This window comes from Lampetra fluviatilis, chromosome 14, assembly GCF_964198595.1.
Source record: "Lampetra fluviatilis chromosome 14, kcLamFluv1.1, whole genome shotgun sequence".
NCBI classification, from domain to species: Eukaryota; Metazoa; Chordata; class Hyperoartia; order Petromyzontiformes; family Petromyzontidae; genus Lampetra; species Lampetra fluviatilis.
The window spans coordinates 5,573,692-5,586,553 of NC_136288.1; the positions used below are offsets into that span (position 1 = coordinate 5,573,692).

The 12,862-nt window shown below is 38.2% G+C and overlaps 1 protein-coding gene across 1 annotated transcript in view; it reads right to left on the reverse strand.

The window, feature by feature from the left end:
* LOC144935774 (uncharacterized) overlaps window positions 1-12,862 on the reverse strand; it is a 44,602-nt gene that overhangs the window by 21,357 nt on the left and 10,383 nt on the right. The window contains exons 4-5 of the mRNA XM_078862514.1: window positions 7,719-7,772; window positions 6,749-6,796 (exon numbers count right to left, since the gene is read on the reverse strand). Coding sequence (XP_078718640.1) covers window positions 6,749-6,796; window positions 7,719-7,772 — 102 coding nt within the window. The remainder of the gene's footprint in view (window positions 1-6,748; window positions 6,797-7,718; window positions 7,773-12,862) is intronic.

Below are 12,862 nucleotides of genomic sequence, written 5' to 3' on the forward strand. Positions count from 1 at the left end.
GAGCGGCGCAAGTGGGAGAGTTGCGAAGAATTTACGTGGTGTTGAACGCGAGGAGTCCTGTTCGAATAAAAGTGACACAGGATAAAAAAAAGTGGTCCGCGTGAAATAACACCACTACATTACTATGACATCCAGCAGTTCCTTACTGCTTGTGCAGAGGCATAATTCATGCAATTTCTTGAGCTTGGATGCTCGTGATTTACCATTCCAATGGGAAAAATAGCCACGACTGAAAATATATTAGCATACATTATGGATCTTCATTTAAAGCTTTCGTGACTGCAGGAATTCATTCTCGTTGGGTCTTTAGGCAAAGTCACGTAGGTCTACGTGACTTTACCGAAAGATCAAAGAGTATACAAGAGTATACTGTACATTATGGAGTTATAAATTAAAATTATTTATTTTAAAACCAAACATGAATTGAATGATGCAAGCCTCCTTGTGTCAGTAATTCCACATTTCTAAACCTGTCAAGAATGCCTTTTCTATCGAATGAATGGAATTGTGAACTCACATTTATAAGTGGGTCTTTTCGATTTAAAATGACAAAGCTGGAAAAATGCAGCGACAAAACACTTCGCAAACGAAAATTGGGAATGTGTTAAGTACACCGTGAAATTCCAAGTTAGGATTCCGTGTGTTGATACGTTTTCACTGTGCCTTGTCTTTTGTAACCTGGTCAGATAAAGAGCCACTGTCATATGAATACATTTCAACGTAGACAATGCATAAGCACGCAAATGCATTCACACGTGCATACACATGCACAACAAAATATGTAATTCGCAAACCAATTGGCAGTTACATCATCACGGCGCTTGTGTCAGGCTAAATGCACATCGAGGCCTCATGAAGTGTGCACAGCTTGCTGACTGGTGACGGTACAAACTCAGGTGCCATTGGTTGACTGAGATGGCTGGCAGGTGCCCAACCTGTACTCCTCACTGTGCCAGCTTGCTGTGGTTTAGCTACCCCACGTTCTGCTCGTTGTTTTGAGCATCATACACACACAAAAACAAAACAAAGATCCCCGTGTTGCCTTAACAGACTGTTGGGGCACACATCACACCAGATACTAATTTTAGGGGTGGCCCAGCACTGGTTCAGATAATCGTCACTGGCGTTGGCCGTGAGCGGGAATTGAAATTGGGTCGCCGGGTTCGTAGCGCAGTGTGCTAACCATTACACTTCTGCTCACAGCACACATACACGCGAATAAAATCGCAACGTAAAATAGATGAAGATCTTGTATATAGTTACATAGTCTATTTGGGCAATTACTGTGAGTGAGCATCTATGAAAGCCGCATGGTATACAAAGGGCCAAAGGGGTGGTGTGGTGAGCACCACAATCTGGCCACCCTTGTCTGTGCAGTACTTTATAGTTACAAGCCACACTGATACGTACTCAATTAAGGTTGAGTCAACATAGGTAAGGCCAGAGAGATGATCTAATTTCACTTGACACTGATATTATTCATAGCCAGGATTCTGATTTTGTGCAGTCTGTCGTAGAGCAATGTGCTCACCACTGGACCATGGACTTAACTCAAACACATACTGCACAAACATACGTGATACTTACAATAAAATACGCACGCAATTTTAGTTTTTTTTGAAGGGTAACAATCATCTTTGGGCATGCAATTTTAGTGCCTCAGAAAGCAATGATTACTGTTGAAAAGCCTGGGACTATCAAATAATACTATTGACCACTTAGATTCAAATATGATCAGTTTCATTGATTTAGGAACACTAATTATGAGCTCCATGAGCTGCCCAGCTACCTTCATCAAATTCATGACAAGGAGGTTAAAGATGCAGCCTTGCAATTTCCTGCTCATGCCACTGCTGGCAGAAGGGCCTCCACTCAAGGGAGCTCTAGAACAGCCCGGTGATTGGTCTATTCTCCGCCAATGAGCAGACACTGCTGAAGGGGTATGAGTACCCACACTTTACCCCATCAGCTGTGGTGTAGCCATGTACACTGTTGGATGCACAGTCCTCTAGATTGTAAGGCCAGTGTGCTAACCATTACACCACGGGAGCACCTGTGAGGAAATGATGTGGAGAGAAGTTTAACAAATATATACACAATTAGCCTAACATGAATATCTGTAAAACCCATATCAATGCTAAAAAAAATGTCCAGTTTATCAAACCTCAGTAGGCTTTTAAAGCCACAGGTCACATTTTAACTTAATGAACAGACTGCAGTTCAGCAAAATGACCTTTGACAAACGTGTTGTGTAACGTCCTAACGTAAAATGACCTCGACTTGAAATATATACAATTGCTAAACCAACCTCTGGATGATCCTGCATTTCTTAAAGTTTCAGACAAATGGTTGCAAAGGGGATTGCACAATGCAGAACACATTTACAGCAGCGCAGGTTGAATTGTTTATGCGGAGTTTCAGATCGATCTTCGCATACAATAACTAAACCATCGACAGAGAAACGTAACTATCACTTCAAAGTGGAATGTAATTTTCTCGTAATCTAAGTCTAGAAAAATAGCAATTAACTAGAGCTTGCAAAACCGATGAAACTGTACTGTTTATGATATAAATGTCAGGCCTATCAAGGCCAATAGCTTTCACACATATTGTATTACTCTGCAATAATAAATGGATAATTTTGATTTGAAGCACGATATCTGCTGCCTTGTGACATCGTGCTGCTCGCAGCAGATATGGCGGCTATCGCGATTTTCACCTGAAGACGATGGCTTGTGTTGCTATCGAAACGTCGTGATTTCTTTCGTGTTATTTCTACCTACGCGACTTTACCGAAAGAACCAAAGAGTATGTAATGAATGGATAGTTGCATATATCCACTTATAATAAATATAACAATCAAAGAAATGTTGATTGCATAAAACATATGTGAGTTTACACTTGAAAAATATATATGGTGTGTTTAATTGGAATAACTTGTGGGTAAGAGTTAATAAAATACAACCTACAAGGTAACCAGCTGAATCAGAGCTCAGATTAGTAAGTCTATAAGTTCTAGAACGATGAGGCAGATTCCATTTCAGATGCCAAACATTGAAAATGTGTTGTTTGTAACAATAACATATTATACCACTTTTACGTTCAGCTTACTGCTCAGGAGCCCACTGCAAATGGCTTGCATGCAGTGATGTGACGTTGACTTCTGCTGCTAACTACCGGCATGACCTGAATACTGGAGCCATTTACAGTTTTCAGCAGTAAATGACAGCCGTTGCAAATTAATCAAGCGGGGGTGGGGTGTCTTATTTATTAGCCACTTTTAATATATACCTTGCGACATAAGCTGTCACTGCTGAGATCGTGGGTTAAAATCCAGTGATTAAACTGAATTGAATGTGGTTTTGCACTTTAGTTGGCCAACAGTTCAGAGCCGAGAATAAACAAATAGCAATATTGCTTTGAATGTCGTGCTGCAATCTCATAACACAGGGCCTGTGGGGAAGTGCTCTCCCGATTATGGTAGAGGATAAAAAAGCCACTTGAAGATGTTTTTCTTATTCATGTTTTTTCTGCTCCATGTGATTTCCGAATGATGTTTACTTCTCACGACGTGGTGCCAATAGCAGAACAGGAGTACATTGTGGCAAAGAAGAACACACAAACCCACCCCCCATTGCATGGCATAGTCACCTGTTCAGCACATATTGTCTCTCTTTTGTATGGCATTTGAAACGAAACTGGAAAAAATGATAACTGTATGTTGAGTTTGATAATTATCATTTATATTTTTTATTACTGATGCCAGGGAATCGATTATAATCAGTTATAAAAATTTGAAAAATCAGAGGTGTACAGTATAGCACCCGTAACTGAGCATCGATTACGGACTGCCTATCATCGCTGGCTATCATCACTGCCCGATAACGCAGTCTGCGTGGAAGCCTGTTTGGTTAGCGGAGAGTGACGAGCAAGGTTCAGAATACATGCCACTGTTTTTTTCTTCCATGGTTGAAAATGTAAACTCAGGTTTCTGGAATAAAGTAAAGTGTTTTAATTTGCAGACACAAACACCCAATTAACTCTTAACTCCTACTAAATTTATGCGAGTATTATTATTGTGATTCATGTATTCACACGCTGTTTGGTAGGCATTGTATCATCGTAAATAAATGTCTAACAAATTTGCCTCATATAACACAAAACAGAGCGATACAAAATAAGTCGGTGTAGAAAATGTAATAATAACTCTAGCTACGAACATTAGATATCTCCGTTTAAGCAAATGTAAACGAATCAGCCCTATCTCACTAGGCTCATCGAAAAGAAAGTAAATTGATGGTCAACATATGCTTTTGACTTGAGTAGTATAAAAGCTACATAACGTCCAGACCACCCACTGGCACCCTCAGGCTTCCTATAACATATCCACATCGCACATTCTGTTCCAAGAACACAGCGTGATCTCACAGCTTCCTGGAGGTTATATTTCGATGCATATTTTAATGTACCAAATGTCATACTTGAAATTTCGCCCAAACCACATGCAGAAACACAGTTGACTTTTTATACATATGTAAAGACGACTCTACTGTCATTACACATTTATCCAATCTAAGACTAGTAGATTCACACTGCCATATTCTTAGCAGTGTATTCTAATTATGTCAACACCTTTTCCATTTGGCAGGGTACCTCAGTGATAAAGTGAACAGCTCGCGATCAGACGGTTGCAAATAAAAATCCCAGTTCGGGGTCGACTCAACCATGCATTGATGAAATGAGGATCACTTTGTTGGAAATTCAAAAGTGTTTGTCTAAAGTGAAGACCCCAGCCACCACCATAGAAATGTGGAATTTCCAATATTGACTCAGGACTATAAATGGGAGATCCGTATTGTTCCTAGCTCAATAACGTTTTTTTGTTCTCCTTACATCTCTGACACACTCAATGCAACACCATAAATACAATTCTATTTTCATGACAGATTATTAAAATAAAGTACATTGGCATGATGCAGTTCACAATCTAAATGAGACGTCAGATATTTCACAAAAAATTGTGATGAAATAAATGTCGCGCTATCCTATATGCAGCACCATGGAAAGCTATTTGAACAACATTTGCATGTTATGTATGCCATTAATATAATAATGTCCAGATGGTAATATTACATTAGCATATATCATTCATTATACATTTTTGTAAGATTTTTTACATTTGCTTTGATTTTTGCTAAAAACTATTTTATTAAACATTTCACCTGGAAAATCCCTCGAGATGGAACATCTCATTCTCAATTACACCATACAAACATGTACGAACATGAATACAGTATGCATTTTAAAGCTATTTTTTTTTAAACCAAGTATTTTATTTTTTGTCCCAATTTTATGTATTTTTACAATTTTTCACAAGTGTTGAGTCAAATTAGCTTGCATCAAAACAAATATAATTTATCTCCAAACTTTTAAACTATTCAGGATGGTATAGGTCATGTTTATAGCTTTGCAGCCAAAGTCATATTTCCTTCAACAAAGTACAGGAGACTTTCAGCAAATGAAACAGCCAACGTGATAAGACCCAGAATTCCATTACCAGTTTCTATTGGACTGAGGGCCACTTGGGATTCATGGCATCACATGGCTCCTTTTTGGACGCAAAGTCCCAATGTTAAATTAGTGGGATAAAAAGGCTGAGTTATAACCTGAGCCCTACCAAGAGTGAACACTGCCCATTGACAGACCCACATCAAAGCACGCAGCATCAGAAACTCCGAGGGTGAAAAGTCACTGTTAACATAGGACCTGCGAAATATTAATCATAAATCGTAAAACCCTACACCTGTCCAACAAGACTTACAATAAGATGTTTTTTTCTCCAAATGTATATTATCAACCCCAGGATATGAAGAATACTTCTTGAAAGTTTTTTTAATATGAATTTCCAAAAGTCACAAAATGCAGAAAACTTTCCAAATATTGTGCTTAGTGGTCATAAACCCCACACTCAACAAGAAAATAAACAATTTCATATTGCCATCTTGATGATATATATTTACAGAGAAAACCATCACTGATCTTAATACTAATTTCTATTCATGTCCTGCTTGGGATGTTTTATTGTTTTCAAAGTATTCTTGCATGAGACAAAAATAAAAATACAATGTTCTCAGAAATAAATAAATAATTGGCCCCTCAAATAACTGATGTCAGGGACTGACAATTAACCCTAATTGATGTCAGGGACTCAAAGACATGCACAACATGCGTATTTATTTGTGAGTGTAGGGTCGTATGCCAGTAATTCAGCCACTTTAATGTAGGATTTGCACATCTCATAGAGGTGAAACCATCATGTGAGGAAAGAATGCCGAAACTGCACACACAGGGCAAAAACCTACTTTCTCCACTGCCTCCTGCAGGTGCTATGTTCCCTGTTGGTGAGAAATTTATACACATGATGGTTTCACCTATGTCAGATTTACATTCAAGTAGCTGGTTTAGTGGCACACGGCCCCACACTCAACAATGAATATGCATATTGACCATGTGCACCATGGTCTGCCTCCACGCCGCCTCGGGTAGAATGGCAGTTACTGACATCAATGCATTTTAGAATTTTATATACGCATTTTATTTATCACAGCTTGTAATTTAGAAAAGTTTGTTTTAAATAAAACACAAAGCTAACAACAATAACGGTAAATGATGCAACTATAATACAATATGAAGCTAAATGTCGACATTTTCTTTTTTAGGTACTGCAATAATGTTGAATTAAACTTACTCTCTGCCCAGAATTCCCGGCCAAGCCAGGAAACCCATTCAGAACACCCTGGGAAAAAAACATGACAAATACAAGAATGCAAGTAACGACACCTTAATTTGGTTTTCTTGAGTGTGTGTGATAATATACACACTCAGATGTACAACGTTGCTGTGATTGTTATTGGTTTTTTTATTCTATGTTAATAATTAAAACAGAGTGCTGCATTAATAACAATAATAATGATAGTGATATTAATTGTGATTATTATACGTTAAAATCAAAACAACATTTTAGTCCATCAGCCTATGGTGCCTAATAAAGAAATGTTATTCTTCAGCAGAATGTTGTTCTTGTTACTGTACCAGGCAAACTCTAGAACCAAATACAACTTTCGGTGACTTCATGATTAGAGTGAGGCCTACAAAACAAAAACCTTACTTGGGTTACCTGGTGTTAGGCAACATTGCCGTCCACCAATATAGCGTGGGGCTTGTTTAATGCAGACAGGAAAACTGCACAAAATCCCGTATGCACTCCCATGTAGTGGCTGCTGAAGTAAAAGTGTATGTTGTCATGCATAATTTAATTCCTCAAAGGCCACCATTCTAACAAATCATATACCGGGCACAACGTTGCTGCATTGTGCTGAGTGGAGCCCTTGGTATTCATGGAGGACTTGTCTGAAATAACAGCCAATCACAGGACACGGTCTGCTGATGAAATGAGTTGACTCAAAACTGGCCCACATTTAGTTTGCTCAAAGAAATACGACTGTAATAGATTTGAGCAGTTGTCACATTGGCTGAGAGACTAAAATGTTGTTTTATTTTTACAGGTGAAACAGACCTCGTGATTTTATTGTTTTATTGTTATGATTGCTATAATCCATAACGTGCCATGACAGTGCTAAATAAATATTGTAAAATTCCACGGCATCATGACTTAACACAAAATGTTATTCATACAACCTTTAAGAGGCACAACATACCCCTGCCCCAGAGAGATCAGGAAAAGCAGGTGGGCCTTTGGTGACTGGATATCTCTGCGATAAAAGTTTACACAAGACTGTCACAAATGCATCATTAAATGCCGCCAAGCATCGAGATATGCATTTCACATATCTGAGCAGGATATGTGGTTTCAAAAAGCAGAAGACAATTGATCCTTTAGGTATACTGGGCATTGACACTAGACTTCGACATTTAATAATGACAAAGCAACTTTCAAATACATATCACAAATGAGAACTATTAACAAGAGCAATATATGTGATTTAATATGGCATTTCTTATATTTATTTAAAGGTTAAACGTGTTATACATTTTTCTTTTAAAAATCAAATGATCAAAAATTACTTTGTAACATTGTTACAGGGAAAAATAAAACATCATAAATATTCAATTGCACACAATGGTTTCCTTATGGAAACCAAACATATATTCGAGACTGCAGGAATTAATATTTTTGGGTCTTTCGGTAAAGTCACGTACATAGGTTCAAAGAAAAGAATAAAAAAAATTACAGAAAACTACGACGTTTCGATCGCAACACAAGCGGTCGTCTTCAGGAAAAGGGGGGTTAGCTTCCAAAGGAAAACTGTCTATAAGGGTTTGAAATGGGCATAGCCCAAATGTCAGCAGCCAATGATAATGTAAGTGGTGGGCAGCCAACCTGACGGTGTTTAGTTTTCCACCAATCAAAGGGCTGCCAGGTGAAAATTAGCATGTTAAAGAGAGATTAGCATGTTAATGGGAGATCGCAGAGCCGCAACCAAGGGGTCGGCACGCGAAGTGACTGTAAAGAAAACGCAAGTTTGAAATGGGCGTAAAGCACAACATTGGAAGGTGGTCGGATGGGAACATCATAGCCAATTATGACTTAAACTGGTTGATAACATCCTTCCATTGATTGCTCAGTTTGTACCCATCTTCTCGGTTTAAATTGTGTCTGTGTCTATATATATGGATGGCTTCATGAACTAATCTTTGTTGATAGCCAGTGGGCTTGCAAAGTACCTTCGTCTTAGAGAAATCAATTTAAATTTTCACCTGGCAGCCCTTTGATTGGTGGAAAACCAACCACCGTCGGGTTGGCTGTTCACCACTTACATTATCATTGGCTGCTGACATTTGGGCGATGCCCATTTCAAACCCTTATAGACAGTTTGCCTTGGAAGCTAACCCCTCTTTTCCTAAAAACGACTGCTTGTGTTGCAATCGAAACGTCGTAGTTTTTGGTTATTTTTGGTTATTTTCTTTGAACCTATCTACGTGACTTTACCGAAAGACCCAAGAATATATTTGAGAATGTATTAACCTACCATCCCAAGCAGGACCTGTATTTTATAAAACCTTGAATCAGTGAGGTTTTCTTCAGGTAAAGTTTTTTAAGTTCATAATTTATAATAACCGGATTAACAGCAGAATACAAGCATGGCTATACTGTACAGATGAGTCCAAAAGATAATTACACCGGTATGCAGTTCTCAGCTATTTTGAGCTGGTGGCTGTTATGAGGCTATGTGCACACAAACGATGATATCATCTCAACATACAAAGCATTAATGTTATGTTGTGATTCCGAATAATCGTTTTGCATTACTAATCTAATTATTGCATTCATTTAACAATACATTTTGGTAAAACAAGGACGAAAATGTGGCTACGTGAAATATTATGTTTAACAGAGCAACAACATAATTTTGCAATAGTTTGTTGAAAATGCTAATTATGATTTGAAAATAGAACTGGCATACTGCTAGGATTGTGATTCATACCATTTTTTTGTATGTCATAAAACCCTCCTCCATCCGACACAGCCGATTAATAAAGTCTTCACTTGAACAAACATAGCAATACATACTTGTTTCAGCTTACCGGTGTGTGAGAACACAATCTGACAACATTTAAATGGGCACGACATTTCATTGATAGTTACAAAAAGCATCATCAGGCAGGAGCCAGAGTTGCGAAAATGTCCTCCTTTCTTGGGCCTTAAATCGGGTGTATGATGTCATCAATGTGCATTCACAAGGGAGCAGGGAGTGGCAGGAAGTGCTACTTATGATGAATGTATTGACATAAATCATGTTATTTTATCTTACGATAAGTTACGTGAGCGAACCGTCACACCCATTTAAACGTTGTGAGATTGCTCTAAACGGTGTATTGTGCATTTGTTGTTGAAGCAGTAATGAATAGGCACGTTTGTTCACGTGACAACTTTATTAATTGGCTGTCTGGTGGAAGAAGGTATACGACTCACATTTTATTTATGTGATCTGACCGAAAAAGTTAATTATGAATAAATAATATTTGTTCACGGAAAGTATCCGTGTTACATTTACTGTGATTGTCTGATGATGGTAAAAATAATTGCGTTCAAAATGATTATTATTACTTACACTTCCTCCAGGGACATTGGGTGGTCTGGCAGATCCCTGGGAAAAACAAACAAAAATGGTAAACAACACAAAATTAAACTGAGTTGGAAAAAAAATCCCTTCCAAAACTGGATTTTTAGTGACTCACAAACAAATAATATATATTTGGAAACAATAACATGCAATACCTTTGATTTAAAGCTTTCGTGACTGCAGGGATTCATATTCTTGGTTCTTTCGGTAAAGTCACGTAGAAGGGAAATAATAAAAATATAAAAAATTCTCACGACGTTTTGACTGCAACACAAGCAATCATCATCAGGTGTGAAGTCCAGGTGTGATGATGATTGCTTGTGTTGCAGTCGAAGCGTCGTGAGAATTTAATTGTTTTATATTTTTATTATTTCCCTTCTACGTGACTTTACCGAAAGAACCAAGAATATGCAAGACCTTGTTGCTGATTGCAAATGTACATTCTTTGAACCTTTCAAAATGCACTTCAGTCTAATTGGGTTATCAACATGCCACAAGCGAAACAATAAAATTGCAGTCCCTTGTGCTTGTTTTTATTTTAAGCTGCTTTTGGTGGGTGTACATCTTAACTCGGTTACATGCCATATAGTATAACGTGTGTGATTAAAAATGCATTCTTCTGCCAAATTTCAATAGACCACGTGAAGAAAGTGTGTTCTATAATGTTCTGCTCATATAATCTGTTGGCCGAGAATATAATGCCGCCCTGACTTTCTCTGGCCACTTCCCACTTGCCGCAACCACATCCAAAGAGCTATAGGACTGCCAGGCAAGCAAGTGCTTAAACCCCAGCCAGAATAAAACCAAGTGCAGTCATCTGTTTATATACAGCGTCATCCATTTACAGACACCTCACTGCTCTCTAATTATCCTGTATTAATTTATTCTCAACAGTGGATTTAATATTGTAAAAGCAATGGCTGCCGTATCTTACAGTTAACGGTGGTGGCATGGATTGAGAGTCACGGATCTGTGGTACATTTTACATACACAGCGTGTGCCACAAAAGGAAATGTCATTACAAATTGTATCGCAAATTATGTGACACTTAATTTTTTTTTCGTGACTGCGGGAATTCATATTATTTCGTTTGTTTCGGTAAAGTCACGTAGATTTCGACTGCTTGTTTTGCGATCGAAACGTCGTGAGTTTTTGTTGTTGTTTACTATCTACGTGACTTTACCGAAAGAACCAAAGAATATGTGACACTTGGTTCGATTAATTAATATGGGAAAAAACATAATAAAAACTACATTAACTGAGGAGATTTTGTGGCATACACAGGATGCCACGTTGAACAGTCCTCAACACAACCTATGATTGTATTATTTCTGTACTTTCTATGACTTGGTAGGTTAAATATACAAGGATCACCCTGGACTGTAGTTAATGATAACAATTTAATCTTGCAATAAACACAGTATTTGCTCACTCTCGAACAGGGAGAATGACTCGAATGTGCGAGGAACCATTGACAAGCAGAAAGACAGCAGCCACGCAATGAGAGGGCAACACTCTATCCCACACAGATGGAACAGATGGAGTTCAAATTTACTGTACCACCCTCTCCTAGTGAACCAGGCTATGGCACCTTGATACCCATGGATTACAGGTGTGTATTGCAACAATTAATGAAATTAACCACTTTTTTTCCTGATTTTAAACCTCTCTTTCCAAGCCCACGATTCAAACCTCCCAGCTGTATGTCCTGAAACAGTCCTGCCAAGATTCGTTACGACTCAAATTGAGTTGTTATGCATTATTAACAATTGCAAAATTAAGTGCAAGACATTACACCAATCATCATGTGTTTCCACTTTCCTCTGTCTTGTGCCAATATGCTCAAGTAGTGCACATCTTTCTGGCACCAATATATATAACGTCGTCAAGCCATTCTTTGTTAGCCCTTCCTCTCTTTCTGGTTCCTTCCTTTTTTCCGAACAACACACTTTAAATTTTACTGTTATTGTCCATCCTACATATGTTATTGGTGTATGTATTATATATATATTACTAGCTTTTTCACCGTCACTTTCTGTAAAGAAACGTCATTTTTGAAGCCACTTTGCGTAATGAATTATTTAATTCAGCTCAACCTCCCTCTGCGTTAATGTAAAAATCCACCCACTCATGAATGTTAATGAGGGGGGGTGGGCATCATATGGAGTGATGTCACGCGGGGGGGTGGGCCTCATGTGGAGTGACGTCACGTGCGGGACACACACACATTTTTGGCTTATTATAGTTGTAATATCTGTACATGTTTGATGTCATCCTAAATGAGTATGCATTCATCTCATAAGATTTCTGATGCTAAGCTTGCATGAGCATGGCGAGTACTTCAGAATCATAACCTGTATTTATGCTGGAGGAATCCGATGAGCGATAATGCTCTTTTTCACAGATATCCAGTCGGGGCAGGTCAGAACGTTATAACAACGAACAATACAAAACACAATAGGAATGCAAAGTATAGGAAATGTAAGCAAATCGCTAAATGTGTTTTTAAATAAAACGAAACTATTTATATTTTATCAGGTAAAGCCCACTGAGCTGTTAGCTTCTTATTCAGAAGCAACCTGGCCACAAATGATAGCTCAACGAAGTGGCTCAACATGTGGAAATGTATAGCAGCCAAATAATTAAAAAAAATGCATGCACTTGGATGGTTTACCATCAGGGCCTGGCAGGTTTTGTAGACGTGAGGGGTTGAGGCG